The sequence below is a fragment of the Typopeltis vanoorti genome, chromosome 5 (assembly GCF_054136105.1).
Source record: "Typopeltis vanoorti isolate ZY-2024b chromosome 5, IOZ_Tvanoo_1.0, whole genome shotgun sequence".
Lineage (NCBI taxonomy): Eukaryota > Metazoa > Arthropoda > Arachnida > Uropygi > Thelyphonidae > Typopeltis > Typopeltis vanoorti.
In genome coordinates this window covers 29,768,547-29,788,431 of record NC_143553.1, presented here as the reverse complement: position 1 = coordinate 29,788,431, position 19,885 = coordinate 29,768,547, and the positions used below count along the sequence as shown (strand labels likewise).

General features: G+C 35.1%; 1 protein-coding gene across 1 annotated transcript in view; it reads right to left on the bottom strand.

The window, feature by feature from the left end:
- Ide (Insulin degrading metalloproteinase) overlaps positions 1-19,885 on the bottom strand; it is a 599,910-nt gene that overhangs the window by 189,851 nt on the left and 390,174 nt on the right. The window contains exons 19-20 of the mRNA XM_090392302.1: positions 17,212-17,322; positions 3,845-3,965 (exon numbers count right to left, since the gene is read on the bottom strand). Of these exons, the coding sequence (XP_090248428.1) occupies positions 3,845-3,965; positions 17,212-17,322 (232 nt within the window). The remainder of the gene's footprint in view (positions 1-3,844; positions 3,966-17,211; positions 17,323-19,885) is intronic.

The window sequence follows — 19,885 nt, the reverse complement described above, 5'->3', positions numbered from 1 at the left end:
AATTAGCAGCACAAAAAGATTGTTAGAATTTTTTTTTTTTTTTTTAATATTACAAACTTGGAAATAAAGTTCTTGGGGCCAAGTTTACATTTATCTCTAATAACAGTATCCTCTTTCTTTCCATTATTTATGAAGCTAAAAAAATGATTTCTTCAGTTGAGAAAAATAACATTTTTTTTTTATTCTTACTTTAGAGATTCTGCTTTTAGAAACATTATATCCATCGATGTTTTCTAATTTATATTATCGTTTACTGGTATTGGCATTTAATTTATTTAGTCTAGAAGTTATCGTAAGAAGCTTTAATGATCATCTGAAGCTCAGTCAGTAATGCCCTGTGGTTGGAAAGACCTGATTCTGAATTCCATCTAGGATGCAAAGATTTCTTCACAAGTGTATTCAAATGAAATACATCGTCTCATGCAAAAGTGGTGGAGTTTTCTCTCCTAGAAACTTGGGTTTTTCAGTCTTGCACAGACAGAAATTCCAGCCAGAAGAAGAGATGCAGGCAGAATTAAAGGGTAGAATCTAAGGTGGTATAGTGACATGACTTAAACATAATGAGTAGTGAGGAAATGGTAGCAAAACAGGTGTCTGGTGCCAGGAAAAAGACAATGACCGAGATCTACATGGATTAATAAATGTGCCTTACAAGAGTGAAATGTTACATGTTGACATATTCAAGATCTGACAAATAATGACAGATAGATTTGGAAGAAAACAATCAATAGAAAACTAGGTAATAATAAAGCTGAATCATGCAGTATCATAATAACTGTGCAACCCTTCAGGGCCATATTACTTATTTTTTAATATCCCTTTTTCATTTTTTTAAACAATAATATTTACACTGGTTCCATTAAATTTACAGCTAGAAATCACGTGTATTGCAACAGCATTAAATCCCAATGATTCTTCTTGCCTCCAGCAACTGAATTAATTTTTTGCTGAGCATGTTTCATATTAGCAATCTTCACCTTCTTATGGCTCTACTAGCAATATCAGGAACTAATAACAGTTGAGGCTATTTGGAATTATGCTGAAGCAGTCAAACTAGGAAGTCTTACTATGGATGTTAATTGTGCATGTGTTCAGCAAGTTTATCTGTTTCATGAGATGAAAAATCAGTTCTTTGGAGGAAAAAGCCCTACTAAGTGAGCCAAACAAATGATTAAATAAAAAAAAATAGGGATTGCTGCAAATCATCTCTTGACATCAAAAGCATAACTAGAAAGTTCATATTATTTCAGTGTAATTATTATATTTTTTCAATTCAACATATTAGTTCATATCAAAATTGAAGAGGAAGGGAGAAGGTAGACTTTTTTTGGTCTTTTCTTATATAGCTACTATATAAACTCACTCATAGACAATATTATAAAAATTATTTTCATTATCTAATACCATGAAAATCAATTTTTTTGTAACCTTGTTGCAGATGTAACTTAATCTAAGAGTCTAGATCTAAATTGTCAAAATCCATACTAGCAGTCGCTAATTAACTGGCAACTTTCTAAGGATATTTAGAAGTTTCACTTCACCACTACTTCAAAAGAATGAGGTGTGGACAATGGGACAGTTGTTTGACAGGACTTTAAACACCTTTTTTTGGAATGGGCTATTGGAATAGATTACAAATGAGTATAAGATACAGAAACATTTTCAGGTTATTGTTAGTCCTGGAACACAACTTTTGAGTACAACTGGGAAGGTCTAATAGGCACTAATGATGCACCACTACTGGTATGCTAGGAAGTGATTTGCTGTGGTCATTTATGCAGAAGTTGAAAGAGAATATCAGGAAATCAGCTTCAGTAATAATTGCTGAAACACTAGTCCATCTGGATGGCAAGATATACTGAACATAGGTAGAAGTTGTATTCAATGGCTTTTGCATGGGCCCAGAAAATCATTTGGAAATTATACCAGTTTTTCTACTGTTGATGGTGAAGTCAGATTTAGATCTGTTGTTGGATTCTTTATATTTGTTGTATGGTTCACTGTTTGACTACTGTCATAAGCCACATGCAGTATGCTGATTTTTTTCTTGAACTGCCTTGGTACATGTGTTGTTAAGCTAGAAAGCATACTTGGATTGAAAGAGAAATGAAGACAGTTATGCCAATGAAAATAATTTCTGTATCTTGCTGACAGCAAGTGTTTGGATCAGTAGAGAGGAAACATTAGTCTACCCACGGGAAAGAAAAGTAGAAATCCCAGAGATGGTCCCACTTGATAAACTCAATGTGTTAAAGGACATAAGATAGAGATGGATAAGTAGAGGATAATCTGTGAAAGAGGAAACTCAGAAAAGAATATTGCCTGAGTTTCAAAGAGCAGAGGTGACCTCTACAGTAAATCTGGAAGAAAATAGCAAAAATACTGGGAAAATGGAGAGGGTTATCTGGTATTTGGATATCTTATATTAGATCATTGTTTATAGCAAATATGTTTGCATTTCTCCCAGCTTGGTCAGTGGAAATGGAAAAGGAAGCTAGCTAGAGTTGGTTATATGGATGGATTAATTACAGAAAATCAAACTTTAAGGATAAGAAGATGAAGAGGTAAGTTATTCTGAGAATTTGAAAATTTGCAAATATAGCAGATGAATGTTACTGAATGGGAAAAGGAAAGCTTAAGACAGAAGTTTCTAGATTTGTCATTTTCTGTTAAGCAATAAGAGATCTCACCAAGGCACAGATATCAGCCTTGTGGCAGATAGAATCATACAATAAAGTGTAATTTTGACAGGGGACTGTGGTTGTTATAGCTGCATTTTCAGGTTCAGTTGAATATAGTCAAATATAAGATTATAAGATTTATGGTCAACGCAACGCAAGCTATGAGACCAGCGTATTATGTTCTTATGGCCAGTTTGTCGGTTTTACAATATAAAAATCCCTCAAAAACAAGAGAGCAATGATGATGTCATTTAGAGCAGCCGTTTATGTTAACATTTATGGTGTGGATGCTAGTGAATTGGATATTAAAGTTACTACTTTTGGTAAAGTTTTGGTGATATATATATATATATTATTATTTTTTTTTTTTTTTAATATTCAAGTTTCTAAGGGATCAATTTCTTAATGAGCTAATTAGAGTCGATATGAAAAATAAGTTAGTCATGCAAGATCCTGGGAAAAGTATGTAATGTCTAGGCAGACAGAAAACCGATTTATAACATTTCTTTCAACGTTACATTGGTGGTCAGCATTCACTGTGTAGAATTTATGGAGACAAAAACACACATGCTAGAGCAATTATATTACTTACAATTATGAAAATAATACTCGACATTTCAGCCTCTATATTGAGGTCATCATCAGGAAAACATATATACATATGAGCAAGATACACACTACATGATGCTACACAAAAGCAAGCTATATCTAACTGCTTTGTTAGTCATTTATGGTAGCCTGATCTCTGGAAAAATAAAACATCAATCAATAAATACAAATAAAATAAAAAATCAATCAATAAATAATTTTTATACATAATAAGTATAATATAACACACAGATGATTAAAAAAAACTACAGCACAACAACATCAAATGCATCTTTACAGCTCTATTATCTTAAGGTTTTCTTTTGATGGGGTGCTGCCATCATGTTCTGGATCCTATACTGGTTGCAGCTAGGTCTTCCATATTCTTGGAACTACTAATTTATCATTCTTGTTGAGATTAGGATGATCAATCAGCATCTGACATGCTTCCTTGAATTTTTTTTCAAACCAGGTTTTGGTGCCTACACTGCACACACAATTTTCCAGAACCTAGTAATGATATCACTACATAAAAAAATGCATCCAAATTTAAATTAATTTAAAGTAATGCTCACCATCTATGCTGTTTAATAATTCTTCATTTGACCAGACACGTTCTTCTAAGAGTAAGGAAGCATAATACATCGCATGCTGATGAGGCTGATCCGCATTGAAATTCTTCAGGTCTCTAACATACTGAAAACAAGGCATGAGAAGTGTATATATAATAATCACACACACACACACACACACACACACACACACACACACACACACACACACACACACACACACACACAATAAAATCCAGGTTAATGTTTGGAAAAAATTTTCATGAAAGTGCATTTTTTAAAATTATGCTGGTATATTTGATTTTGCATGATTGTTGAATTTTTGGAGAATTTAAAATGCTTAGAGAGAATAAATCATAAGTTTATTAATTATATTTAACACATTTCATTGACAACGTCGATGATATATCAGGTGCTGAATTTTTCATAGTAGTACAAGAACAAAACTAAACTAAACTAGAAATATTTGTATGGCTCCTTGCATTAAACAAATTTAGTGTTTCTATTTCAGAGAAGTACGAAACAAATTTAGTATTTCTCTCTTATTCCATATGAATAAATTCATATGGAATAAGAGAGAAATTAGTCTGAACACTAAATTAGCTGTATACAAGACAGTGTTCAAACCAGTTTTAACTTATGGATCTGAGAGCTGGGTCAGAAGTAAAACACTTTACCAAAGACTAGAGACCGCAGATATGAGAGTCCTAAGAAAGATTAGAGGCGTGAACAGATGCCATCAATGGCAATATCATATTAAAAATGAGGATATTAGGAAAGAACTTGACATTGTCAGCATCCAGGAATGCGTTAGCAGAGCTAATCTCAGGTGGTATGGTCACTTAAATAGAATGGGAGAGGAAAGATTAGCAAAACAAGTGTTCTCTGCCAGGTTGGCAGGAAAACGACCCAGAGGAAGACCAAGATATAGGTGGATTGATACGGTACAAAGTGCCTTAGACGATAGAAATATAAGATCTGATAATGTTGGAGTCTTGACAAGTAACAGACTGATTTGGAGGAAAATTGTAGATAGGAAGTTAGTAATGATGTAATTTTTTCATGTAGTACTGTCATATCCTGTACACCCCTTGAGGGTACATGGCAGGAATTTGATGATGATGATATCAGGGGTATATATTCAAGATGTGCTAGCTGTGAACTGCACACCCATGGAATAGCAATATCACCAATATTATATTTTTGCATTTATTCCTGTTAAAGACTCCTCAATTGTTTCCTGGCTTTGCATGATTCCTAAAATTAAACACAATATAATAATGCTTCATGAACAGGACACTTTTGAAGTCTAAACAGTGCATCACATTCATGTTAATATCTGGATGTGTGGTCACAAATACTGACACCTTTGAGCATTTTGAACAGATGTATGGATGGTACAGCAGGTCAAATTCTTAGCGTTCCAGTGGTTTTAAGCCACCCAGAAGGTGAGGCAAGGTGAGGTGCATGTGCTGAGATAATAACATTGTTGAATTGTGATAGATTATGCATCTTAGAAATTCCAATTCTTTCACAGTTCAACATGAGTTTCCTGACAAACAGGAAAATAAGCACATATGGTTGCCTCTGGGTAATATATGAACGGCGTGTATATATGTATAAATAACACTAAGATAGAAGTGAAGAAATATTTAATATGAAAAATATGTGAGACTTAACCTGGTTTGCAGGAGGTCTAATAGAGAAATCTATTTAGGGTATTAATTTATTTAAAGCAATTTGTTCATGTATTACAAGAAAGCAAAGTGTATGAGCTAGGGTCCAAGGGTCACATTTTAGCTGTCCAGAATAACGTATGGCCGGAGGGAAAGTGAAGTTATATGAAAAGGAAGCTGGAATGCTTTCTAAGAAACACGGCACGTGCACGTGTGCGGAGTGAGATAAACAACGTGGCAAAGTGCACGAATCTCCGAGATTGAAGTGGGCAATATAAACGCCAATCTCCCCCCACATGAGGATTTTTGGTTCCTGTTTCCTGACCTCCGTGGAAGTTGGCTCTCAGTCTCCGCCAGCGGAGAAGATTCTAGGCTGGCTGTGGAAGTTATGAGTTGTCTGCCGTAGCATGCAAGTTAGGACTAGCAATTTCCTCAGACAAGGATAGCTATGCTATATCGTGCATCGGTAATCCAGATGTGTGCCTGCGATACTAGTGAAAGTCCTGAGCGGCACATAGCCTTTCCAATTCAGAGAATCTGGCCGTGCAGCTATCGTGTGTGACCCGGAGAATTGCAGACCTAAAAGGAGCCTTGATGCCCAGACAAGGCTGAAGAAAGAACTGAAAGTCATTCTAGGAACGGCAATGTAGATTGTCATATTCTGTTTTCCAGTTGAAGATTTATGTGCGAAATCTTTAGGATATTTTGTGTAATGGACTTATTGTAAAGAACTTTAGGAACCATCCCTAATTTAGCATTGACCTGTCCCTGTTAGAGAAATGTTTCCCTAGAAGGGATTTGTATAAGAGATGATTGTGATATGTTGAGAAATATAACAAGTGACCACGTGAGTGAAAAGGATAGGCTACTAAATTTGTTAAGTTATACATAGAAGTGGTCCAAGTAATTTGTTCATGTATTGTAATGTTAATATTGAGATTGAAGTCTTGCTAGGAACACAATATAGTTAACCATGCATTTATGTTTTCTCATGTATAATTTCTTGATTTAATAAATATGTTTCATAGCATTTGTCTGTGTCCAGCTTGTTATATGAATTCAAATAGCCACTCATAAAATTACCATCGAACCTAGCGGGAGGGACCCATGAGTATAATTTGATATTTAGAGCCACGACTGCATGCTAAGATAAAGAGAACAGGAATTAGTTTATTTATTGTTTATTTACTGTCTCAGAGGATATGTTTAAGAGCAGCGTCCCATACTTGGACAAAGCCCTAATCATAAATTAAATTACACGTGACTAAACTTAAGAACGGCCTAAATTTAGCTTGTTTAAAGAAAGGGAAATTTGTATGAGTGAGTAGGGTATATATAACTAACAAGATTAGATAAAGATATAAAGGTAATATAGTTAAAGAATATGCAAACCATATAAAGAGTGGTACGTAACAACATCCAGAAAACAGTGGCTGTGATTGGCTATTGTGCCAACCAATACTGTTGTCTGAGTTTCATCTGTTTGCATGCGTGAAGTGTGCACTGACATGTTCAGGACACCGATATAGACAAGTTTTAATATATAATTTTCTATAAATAATTTATAACTTTTTTGCCCATATTTACAATGAGAAACAGCATTGACGATCTACTGAATGTCCACTTTTCTGCCAGAGCATTTGTGAACTGTGTGATTAGAGTCGGAGGAGATAAACTACATCCTCCATTTCCAAATTTACTGAGCAAGCACACAAAGATACAAAAACTAAGTACATAAGACACTTCTCTATATCACGACACAATACAATAGAATGGTAGTTTTTAACTGAACTACCCAATGTACAAAGTGGCTGTTTATTATTGGTTAGTTAGTTATATTTTGCAAACAAATCTCTTTCCCTCTCCTCGTTTTTTTTTTTTTTAATCATGCCACCATAAATGCACATATACATGTCTAGACTTTATATAATTACATGCTGTTTGCTCCACCCAGCAACTTACAGGGCACACGTCACAAATGCTAATTACTAATAATTTTTTTGTCATAAATGAAAGTATTTCTACTCGCACTTATTCTTTCCTTTTCATTTCCCATTCTCACATGATTTAATAATGATAGTTCACATATTTATACCTTTCTTTGAGTTTTGAGTATATAATCAAATATACCAACCAGTTATATAATTCTGTATATCTTAAAACAAGCACACTGTCTCCCTACTCTATGCAGATTTGGTGATAATTAATTGATAAATTGAAGTATTCAAAGTACTTCTTTCTCATCTGTGCATATACGGGTTGAGTCCTCTATGTAAGAATCTTCTCCACTCTAGCTGTCAAATTTATCCTGTAAATAACTGCACTGGATCAATTAAGATGAACAGCGATGCAACATGCATTCTTAAAACTTTCATACATCGATAAAAATGTAATCATATAGTAAAATTGCCATGAATTTTGTAGTGTGGGATGCAAAAGCCACATGATGACAGCACACCCAACCGAAATGTGCACACAACACCACTGATATATATACAGGGTGGCCATAAATTAACTTTCCCTCTTTGGGGGTATCTGTAGCTAAACTAATACATGGAATGAGACCACATTGCATATTGCAACTTTCGAAGGCATGGGGAGATGAATTCCGAGAAAAAAAAAATTTAGTACCAAAAGTCGCCAATAGGAGAAATTTTGGTGCTGGCAGAGCCGAAAGCAATCAAACAGTTGCAGTAAATGCAGGTAAAAAGGATTATGCAAATTTTACTGCGTGTACGTGACAGCAGCACTACCAATTCTACTTAAGAGATTGGGAACGTTCAAGCAGTTATTCGAATGACTGACGAATTGTGCTCAATATGCACCCTAAATTGCCTCAGCATGCTTTACTTGTTATATTGTTTTACCTTAAACAGACGTTGCTTCTGCAGTGCTCGATGACACAGGGACCAGTACTGGTCCACGCGCTCGTGCCATAGCTCACAAACTTGATATAGCTTATGGTACAGTATGGAAAATCTTATGGAAATTGCTTCACCTCTATCCGTATAAGTTCAGTCATGTGCGAGCGCTAACTACTGCAGAATATGATAAGTGCATGACCTTCGCGCTAACATTTCTTGCCCAAATGGAGGTCGACAATGACTGGCCTTGGAGAATATTGTGGGGTGATGAGGCTCATTTTTATCTGAATGGGTCGGTCAACACTCACAACTACAGAATTTGGGCATCTGACATCCCCAAGCGATCCAGCAAGTACTACTGCATTCTCCAAAAGTAACCGTGTGGTGTGGCTTCACAGCCAATTTCATAATAGGATCATACTTTTTTGAGCATATTACTCCTACAGGTCCTATAACCCGCTCCATTACTGGAGAGATTTATCGATGAATGCTGGAAAATTTTGTCATCCTGCATTGCAGCAAAGACAATGTTTGGACTCCATAATTTTTATGCAGGATGGAGCATGGCCACACATTGAACGTTCAGTACAGTGCCTTTTACGCCAGCATTTCAGTAATGAGAGGGTTATCTCAGTCATTTCTTTCCGACAGCATGGCCACCTCTATCCCCAGACATCACTCCATGTGACTTTTGGGTGGGTGGGTGGGTGTGTGTGGGGGGGTATTTGAAATCTGTTGTGTATGTTGGTGGTGTTCCCAACTTGCATCTCTTGAAAGAGAACATAAAAAGGGCTGTTATGAACATCCAATCCAACTCCTTATGCTCAGCTGTAGTTTAATGTGGAGAAAAATGTAAAGTTATGCATTCTGGGATAAATCAATTTCAAGCTGTGTACCACACTGATGGAACTATACTATATGCCTGGAAATAGATGAAACTAGGGATTTGGGAGTGATGGTATACAGAGAGTTGAAGTTTAGAGGACATATTGATAAGGTTGCCAAGGTAGCTCAAAAGATTACTTAGCTACTGAAAAATACACTAACAAGCAGAGATAAGGAAGTTGTTATTGCTCTTTATAAGGCCTTGATACGAACACAACTGGATTACTATGCTGAGGTCTGGTCTCCTGGGTTTCTTGGAGATGAGGAAGTGGTGGAGAAGATTCAGAAGCAAGTGACTTAGATGGTGAGTCATCTGTGAAACGAGGATAGATTGAGGCTGTGTGGATTGAGAAGTTAGTTGACAGGTGAAAAAGAGGGGATAATATAGAAACATTTAAGTTACTAAAAGGGTTTTATAGGATTGATGCTGAGGAAGAGTTTCAACACTTGTCTAGAGGGAGCAGAACAAGAGGTCATCATTGGAAGTTGAGTAAAAGTGTGGTTAGTATGGGTGTGAGGACTAGAATTTTCACTTAGACAGTTGTGAATGAATGGAATGGGTTGCTAGAGTCAGTTGTGTGCACTTTGTTAATGGGTTCAAAGAGAAGTATGATATATTATGTTTCTAGTTTGGGTCTTTTGCAACGAATCGACTCCATGAATGTGTGCATATCCACTAATAATAACAACAATATTCATGCCTGAAAGGAAGTTCTGCATTATGGGATATGGATACAACTGATATGAAGTCAACAAATTCTACATACAAGTAGCCTAGTTGTGAATATACTTCACATGCAAACTTTGTATGCTTTACACTTGGGTTAAGGATTAAACCAGAATTTCTTGGAAAGTATAATTTATTTTGTAAACCAGTGAAACTTTCTACAGCCATTCCCAAGAACAGTGAAAGATCCTTATTATCAAACTGTGTCCAATCTCTTTCTCATTCCTATCCTCTCTCAAGTAATGGAGAGAACTATCAACAATCAACTCCTATGCTACCCTTGAAGGTACCCAACTAATAAATGACTGCCAGTATGGATTCTGCAACTTCCAATCAACAGAGGATCAGCTTACCCTATGTCACCAATCTCTGGTCAAATATCATGGTTGGTTAATCTCAAGTAGCTGCACTTGATATCTCCAATAATTACTTAATAGAGAACTTATTTAACATCCCTACCAGCTGAGGCAGATGAAATAGTGAGACCAACCTGAACTTCTTATCCATGTTATTCAATAAGTGTTACAGAATCGTATCCAGATTTAGCAGGACGTCTACAGACATCATGGCCGTTTTTTTTTTTTTTTGGGGGGGGGGGGGAGAGTAAGAAGTTTAGTGGAGCTCCCCAGTGTTGTACAAAGTTCAATTAAGCTCCCATTATCTGGCCTTGTCTGTTCACTTCTGTAACTGGTTGTCAGCTTTGACTGTATGCAATGGTGGATGGTTCCTTATCTTCTATGTAACTAATGCTGTGTTTCCAGGGATCAGTTTTTTTCTCTCTCACACCCACCCACCCATCAACAATGTACTGCACATGACTGCCAATCCAATACACAGTTTAACTGACATTGCACTCCAATCCTTCTCATTCGAACCTCACACTACGCAAATCACTATTTGCTGTGTATCCACCTCCAATACCCTTAATTCTGATCTTTAAATCATTCTTTAATGAGGTTCAGATAATCAGGTCAATTTCAATGCTAACAAAACATAGTGTTGCCTTATTTCCCCCAACCCCCAAAAAAGAAGCATTCTTTTCCTATGTTACATTTGATGACTCTCTAGATGAGATGAGATTTCTCTATTTTTAGAATTATCCTAGCATGAACAACAACTGCTTCTTTGGCAACCAAAAAACTAAAATTCTTGTGTTGAATTTTTTCTTGACAATTATTCATACGACTATTACACTTTTTTTATAATCTTTGTCAAGTAGCTTTATTTTATCCTCCTACATGTTTCGCCAATCTTTTTCTATTGGCATCCTCAGGGAATACAAACTAGTAAGCTCAAATGAAGGTTACAGACTATGTTATAACTGATAATTCTAATTCATACAAAAAATTGGTATTGTGCGTGTCTCGTTAACGTGATTTATTCATTATGGCTCATTACGTAATTGTTATGAAAGTTCATTTCTTTGATGTTTAATGATCTGATAAAAGTTTTCCAAATTTCTGGTAAAATTAGACCTTGATTCTTGTTTAGGTTTTCAGTTTTACGGGCGACTGTAGCTGCTTCTTTAAAGGTTCTTGAATGGTAGTTATCTTCTATGTATGGCATAAGGCTCTTATCCCATTCAATATGATGGTTAGTAGAGGCAAAGTGGCATGAAAGGCCTGAAATGTCTTGTCTGTTATTTCTGACATATCCTATGTGTTCTTTCTTTCTCGTTTCAAAGCTTCTAGAGGTCTGACCTACGTAACTAATACCACATGAGCAAGGTATATTATATACTCCAGAGTACTTGTAGAATGGGTGAGGATCTTTCGGTGATCTTAAAAATTTCCGAATAGTGTTGACTGGTTTGAATGCCACTCTGATCTTATGTGGTTTTAAAAGGTTAGCTAATTTTTTGGAAAGGTTGCTGACAAAAGGAATCGTAATTGTACTGATGTATAGGACGTCATCACGTTGTTGATGTGGTATATCAGTAAAGATATCATTAAATGGTTACCCAAAAAGACTCTATAACAAGATTCTCTTTACTGATATACCACATCAACAACGTGATGACGTCCTATACATCAGTACAATTACGATTCCTTTTGTCAGCAACCTTTCCAAAAAATTAGCTAACCTTTTAAAACCACATAAGATCAGAGTGGCATTCAAACCAATCAACACTATTCGGAAATTTTTAAGATCACCGAAAGATCCTCACCCATTCTACAAGTACTCTGGAGTATATAATATACCTTGCTCATGTGGTATTAGTTACGTAGGTCAGACCTCTAGAAGCTTTGAAACGAGAAAGAAAGAACACATAGGATATGTCAGAAATAACAGACAAGACATTTCAGGCCTTTCATGCCACTTTGCCTCTACTAACCATCATATTGAGTGGGATAAGAGCCTTATGCCATACATAGAAGATAACTACCATTCAAGAACCTTTAAAGAAGCAGCTACAGTCACCCGTAAAACTGAAAACCTAAACAAGAATCAAGGTCTAATTTTACCAGAAATTTGGAAAACTTTTATCAGATCATTAAACGCCAAAGAAATGAACTTTCATAACAATTACGTAATGAGCCATAACGAATAAATCACGTTAACGAGACACGCACATAACCAAATTTTTGTATGAATTAAAATTATCAGTTATAACATAGTCTGTAACCTTCATTTGAGCTTACTAGTTTGTATTCCCTGAGGATGCCAATAGAAAAAGATTGGCAAAACATGTAGGAGGATAAAATAAAGCTACTTGACAAAGATTATAAAAAAAGTGTAATAGTCTTATAACTAAAATTCTTCTTTCATCCAATGCATTTCTTTTCTTTCCCCTGAATAGATATTAACCCTATATTAGTTAAATGGATCAGAGATTCTCTCTGAACAAGAGCAAGTTGTGTATGATGGAGCAGTGCCTCAAAAAAGGAGGGTAAACAGTGGCATGCCTCAGGGTTCTGTTCTTGGGCCCCTGCTATTCAACTTGCTTGTAAATGATCTAGCATGTGGATTGACTACAGGATCTTCAGTTGTTTGCTGATGATGCAAAGTTGGGGAAAATTATTTGGTCACCTGGGTTTCAGTGTGATGTGGAAACATTGGCAAGGGTCCAGAGATGAGTGACTAAGACAATAGCAAGACTTTGGAATGCTGGCTATGGAGAGAGGTTGAAGAAATGCAGATTGCAGAGTTTTATGGATGGGAGGAAAAGAGATATGACAGAGACATTTACGCTAGTGAGAAGATTTTATCAGATTAATCCAGATGGGATTATAAAAAGAGTAGAAAGTGAGAGGGGAAAAAACAGAGGCCATCCCTAGATGTTATATAAGAGTGTGAAGAAGAGGGGGGGGGGTCTGAGGAGTAGATTTTTACACAGAGAATTAGTGAATGGAACGCATCACCAGAATGTGTTGTTAATGCAGGGAGTGTTATGGATTTTAAGATCTCGTATGATAACTATGTTGTCAGCTGAATAAACCTCCCACAATGAGTCTACTGACTCCATGGAGGGTGCAATTATAATAATAATATGACGATCACCCCCTGACCTTTTTGTTTGAATTACATAACAAATGCCACAATAGCAATGAATCTTATAGATGCCTGGTTTTACCATGGGAAGATGTGGAAGTAAGAATCTGGATAATTTATGTAATGGTAAAAAAGCCACTTTAATGTTGTATTCACAGAGCAGTGCTGCCACTTTGTAACGTTCTTGATGTAAGGTAGCATGACTGCATTCTTAAAATTTTATGTAAGTAAAGAAGCAGTGAGAGGTGTGTTAAGAATTTTGCTGATCATCTTGGTTCATAACCACCGAGGGCAAGGTTATACCTCAGGTAGTGTAGTTTTTCTTCAATCTTATTAATTGATGTACTGAACATCTTGTATGATTATTTCATAATACAGTATTTTAATCATGCCTATCTTTTGTAATGGATGATGGTGGGAAGCAGCATATCAAAATCTTCCAGTTGTGGTAGGTTTTCTGTATACTGAAAAGGCTCATGTTTTTTCTTCTTTGTTTATTTCAACAAGGATATCAAGGAACAGTCATTTTTTGTGACCTTCTAGTTCAAAAGTGAATTTTATATGAATAATTACACTATATAGTCTTGTATTTTTTTCTCCATCTGAATTCATGCACATCTTTATGTTAGAACATAATGTAGTAGCATGTTCCAAACAGAAATCCAGTAAACATTTACCATAATTTCTCCTGATTTTCTCAACATATAGAAATATGTCTCGTCTTTATTTTCTACTTTATTGTTTGGATATGTAACAAGGATATTTTCCTTTTCATTTATGCAAGCCACTGCCTCCTCAAATTATTTGAAAAATTCCTCCACTTCTTCCTTGGCAGAATCTTTGTGAGACTACAGGCACACACACAAAGTCTCACTGTTTTCCCCAAATTCCCCAATTTTGACATTTGTCCACATCACTCTGGTCTATAGTGTCTGACATTCAAGATTATCCTTGCATTCAATAATATAGTTATTGAATTATGATTATTCGCTATCTGAATATAACATCTTGTATTATTCTAGTAGAAAGGCTTAGACGTTGATTAACCATGCATATTAAATAATTTAAGAAATTTATAACAAAAAACTCAGCCCACTTCAAAGCCAGCATAGAAAACCTTACACTCCAACATACTGATGTAATGGTCAGTTTTGACGTCTCCTCCTTATTCACAAATGTCCCACTCAAAGAAACCTTAGAGCTAATCCAAGCTAAATTTCCTCCCAATATCTCAGCCCTATTTCAGTTCACAATGAACTCAGGTTATTTCGTTTCGCAAGGAAAATTCTACAAACAAATAGAGGGGACAGCCATGGGCTCACCACTCTCCCCACCCTTGGCCAACTTTTTTATGGAGACTTTTGAAGAGAAAGCCTTAAACTCTGCCCCACAAAAACCAACCACATGGCTTCGCTACGTTGATGACGTGTTTGTTATTTGGCCACATGGCTCTGATACACTCCTCTCCTTCCTAACACACTTAAACAACCAACACCCCCAGAATCAAGTTTGCCCTGGAAAAAGAGAAAAATAGCAGCCTCCCTTTCTTAGACACACTAGTCACCGGCCAGCCTGATGGAACCTTGGTTTCTCAGTTTATAGAAAACCCACCCATACAGGCAGATACATTCACCAACAATATGGAGTTATTAAGACACTACACAACAGGGCTAAACTTATCTGTTCAAATGACAATGCCCTAACCACAGAACTAAACCACATTCTCAACACTTTCTCAAAAACAAAAATATTGAAACCAATATTTTTTGGATTATATCCTTACATCCGAGGCACCTCGAAAAAAATTACCAAAATTCCTAAAAAAACATGACTTGACCTTGTGTTACAGACCGTATAGAAAATTGGCGTCCCTTATCTGCTCCACTAAAGACCAACCACTTCTCCTAGACCTACCTGGTGTTTACCAGGTTTCTTGCAGCTGTAAGATGTCCTACTTTGGCCAAACAGGCAGGACAGCGAATATCAGAACACAAGGACTACATCAGGTTTCACCAGTACAGCCACTCTGGTCTTGCAGACCATGCTCTGGATACATGCCACAGAATACGGTGGAAGAAAGCCACGGGGTAATACACCATAGTAAATTCAAATTTGAAAGGCTATTCATGGAATCAGCCTCAGCCCTAAGAAACAGTCCAAACCTCAACAAATTTCATTGCATGAGACTGCTCCAAATTTGGAAGACTTACATCAGAAGACCTTCAGCCCAATGACCAAGAATACCTACACAGCCAGCTAGGGGCCACCATCAGGACTTTTAGGAGAAACAATAGTTTCCTGCTTTGTCCTCATTTACCATGTGTAGTGCCTGCGTGCACGTGTCTTTATTTTAAGTTCCTGTGAAGATGGCAACATGACGTTGCCAAAATATTGGAAATATAGATTAAAGTTTAATTTAATTTATATCTTGTATACGTTGTAAATTCCTTTAATTATTTAATAAGCACTTGTATGTTATTCAGAAAAATTTCACCTGTGTCTCCTTTGTTTCAGTAACACCAATTATATCAACACAGTAGTTCACTAATTCTTCTGCCAATTCCCCCTTTGTACTTTTTTAAGGTGATGGTGCATAACTTGAATTCTGCTGGTGCTGAACTGAACTTGTTCCAGAAGGTGACTTTTCACTGTTTGTCCTGGTTATACAAAAACAGTGAGGAACTTGTTTAATCATGTGACGTGATGTATCTGCTAGCATTATTTTGCCATATTATACCGTCATTTTGTTTTGATAAAAGACAATACATAATACAATTTGGTTGGTTAAATTCCAAACTGTTATCCTATCATTATTCAGTCTTTCCACATTCCTTAAAAGACCATGTGGATCCTCATTACATCTATAATCAGTTATCTATCTTTAATTCCAATTTGAAATAATCAAATTTAAATAGTTAGTGAGAATACATTTTGCAATCTATCCTTCTTATAGCAAAATAACTCACTTTTTTTTTATGAAGCAAAATTTGATAAAGATAGGATGGTTAATCCTATTTCCATGGTCTGCTATGTATACAAATTTTTCTGACCAGTTTACTTTATAGGATTGAATAATCTTATCATTTTTGTAACACAAGCTAACTCACGTTCTCTGTAAAAGTCCTGCTGCTGGTAGTTAAATCTAGCTACAGCAAACCCTGTTAGATTGAAATAATTCACCACCACATGCTCCCAACAAACACCACATCATCAATTTTAAGCTGATAACTATATCCAGTTATCTATGTTAAAAAACTATCTGTATTATCTATATTAAAAAACTATAATCTATATCCAGTTATCAGCAAAATACTATGTGCATTCAGATTAAAAGTTTCACTCTGATTAAAATTATGAAAGTTTGAATTAATGAGCCATTATTGTATATATTGAAGCAAAATTCAATATCGAAGGATTGAACTTAAAGTAAGCATGAGATAATTTTTAATTTAATATATTTAAGCAGCTCTGTTGGTAAAAGCCATTATGCAGGATGGTTTGAATACTTTTTAAGGCATGGATGGATGTGAAAGCTTGCTCTGGATGAGTTTGTATAGTTCATAAGATTTATCTTAAAACACACAAATTTAAATTTGCAGATATTTTGTTAGGCAAGTTCCAAGAGAGCTTGTTACTCATAAAACATTTTATAATGATTTATGTTAATCATGCTTTATTATCTGAAAGAAAAGGAAGGAAAAAATCTACAATTCCAAATAAACTTACAGCTTCTTTAAGAATGTCAAACCTTTTTGGGTCGATTTGAAAACTCGTCAGTTTATCCATAATTTTTTGAAGCAAAACATTTTGCTTATCACTATATCCTTTAACAATGAGCTGAAAGATTTAGAGATAGATTAAAAATTAATCTATAAATTTTCATAAAAATAGACAAACATAAATAAATAAAATAAAATCCATAAAACTTCATTATCCAAAGAATAAAAATTCCATTAAATTTCTGGAAAGAAATATTTTCATTCTGTTGTATTAGATAAAAATATCTAGATAAGTTAACTATTTATAATCAAATAGATTTTCATTTCTTTAACATAATTTATAAAATGATATCAAACATTTAAAAAAAAAAAAAAAAAAAAAAAAAAACCAGAAAAGAAAAACAAACAAAAAGTTTTATTATCATGATGTGCATTGTGATAATTCTGTGATCCAATAATATGGGGGAGGGAGGGGAGTCGTCTTCTTCCTATGGCTCTACAGCCCCAATCAAGCCTTTGCCTACTGGATGTGTTGCCTCCAGCCATAGCTGTCCAAAACCTTCTTGAGTTGGGACACTGCAATATGATGTTGCTATCTTGACTAACATTATCTTTTCATCATGTTCTTAGTTTTCCTCTTGGTCTTTTACCAAGAATTTCACTGTTTAGAGTATTCTTAGAAATATTGTCATTTTCTACATGGTAAATATAATATGTCTGCCTGCTGACTTTTTCAAGTTGATTAAATTAGATATTATAGGTTTTTATAGTTGACATAATTCATGGTTGTATCTGATCCTCCAAAGACTATTATTATTCACTAGGCCAAATATTTTTTAAGCATATTCCTTTAAAAAGCTGAAATCAAGTTCACCTTGATCAGAAGAATGTTGTTGGTTTTCCAGGAAGAAAGACTGTTCCTAAAATTCGTGTCTCTGCTTTCATAATATGAAAGCAGAAACATGAATGTAACAAAGCATTTTACTTTCATGTAACAAAGTATTTTACTTTCATTTTGGTGAGAGAATTCCAAGAGTATCTCAATGCAACTCTGAACTACAAGTGTACTGTGGCTATTTTGGTAATGATTATAATGGACTTGTAAGGAATAGGATAAGGAAACACCTTTATGATGTAATCAAATGAATAGTGGCGAGGGAAAGTGACTAAGATTTGATTTGTTCATAACCAAATTAGCTAGTCTGTTCTCTAAATGAGTGGAGTGATCATTTAGTTTTTGAAGTAGGAGGTGGCTAGGCATGTGAAATTTTCAGTTAAGAAAGAAGGATATGTAGAACTATAGAGGTAATAATTATGAAAATTTAGGAGGCAGTGTCTATGACAAACTAGAAGGGAATGATGGTGGCAGATGGAAGCAGCATCTGATTGCATATGCAATATCAGGAGAATAAATCAGGTGCAGTAAAGTGAATTCCCCTTGATTAAGTAGGAGTTGTAAAAAAAAATAAAATATTTTACAAGGAATATGAAGAGGATAGTGATTAGTAAGCATACAAATGATACAAAGCAAAGTCAAAAAGGAATGATAACTTCAATGAATAGAGATGACAAATAGGTGAAAGAAGCCAAAGAAAGTTCCCATGACTGATGTGATAGTGATTAACATGAGCATCAGACCTGTTCAGGGCAGAGCCCCTAAACAGGCCCTATCTCTTGGTATTGGCTGGTCTCAAAGAAGTGGAAAGAGGAAAAAGATAGTTCCATTATGTAAACATGGCTCCAAAACTGAGGTAACACATTATAGTAGATCAGAATCTCAAGGGTGATGGTACTGTTGGCAAAGTTGATTAAGAACAGAATTCAGGAACAATCACTGTTTTGTGAAGAGTAGGTCTTATTTTAGTAATTTATGCACTTTCTACAATTTGACAGTTGAAATGAATAAACAAATTGCTTGAAAAAATGAAAACATTTGTATAAATTTATATTTTCCTTTTTTTTTAATATTTTACTGCACCTAATAAAGTTCATACCACAAGTAACTGTTTTCATTCCAGTATCTAAAAATGTATTTACTTTAAAGAAATTAAATTTCTTGACATCTTAAACCAATCTTGATTATTATATATATATATATACACACGAGATACTTTCTTTCTAACATGCACAAACCTTGTTTAACTTCAGAATAAAAAAAAAATTAAGTTCAAGATGAACAAACTATGCAAAACGTTGTTAACCCCCTTTAATGTTTACAAAATTTAATTCTCTACTACAACATAAGTAAATACAATCAGTTCAAATGAGAAGCTCTTTGCTTTAATTCAACACAAGCATCCATCTTCAAAAAGGTGTCTCTGTTCTTAACTTGAATACAAAATAAAGTTAAACATGTCTTACCTCAGCAGATTTCAGTATAATGTTTAATCAGTGATTTACAATGCTTCTGAAAACATCCATTGCATAGAATTCTGACAATGTTTTATGAAAAAATTCTTCCGTTTGATGAATTGTTCTTAATTTTATCTCTGGAATGGCATTTCTTCCTTGTCTCTAAGCAATACTCTACTATACGGAAATTTTACACTGGAAATATCACATGAGGAAAACACTATACCAAAAAAGACCACATAAATTTCTTCCTAGGAACAATCTGTATTGTTCTATCTTTAATTCAATATATGCTGGCTACAACCTCAGTATGGATGACAATAGCAGTC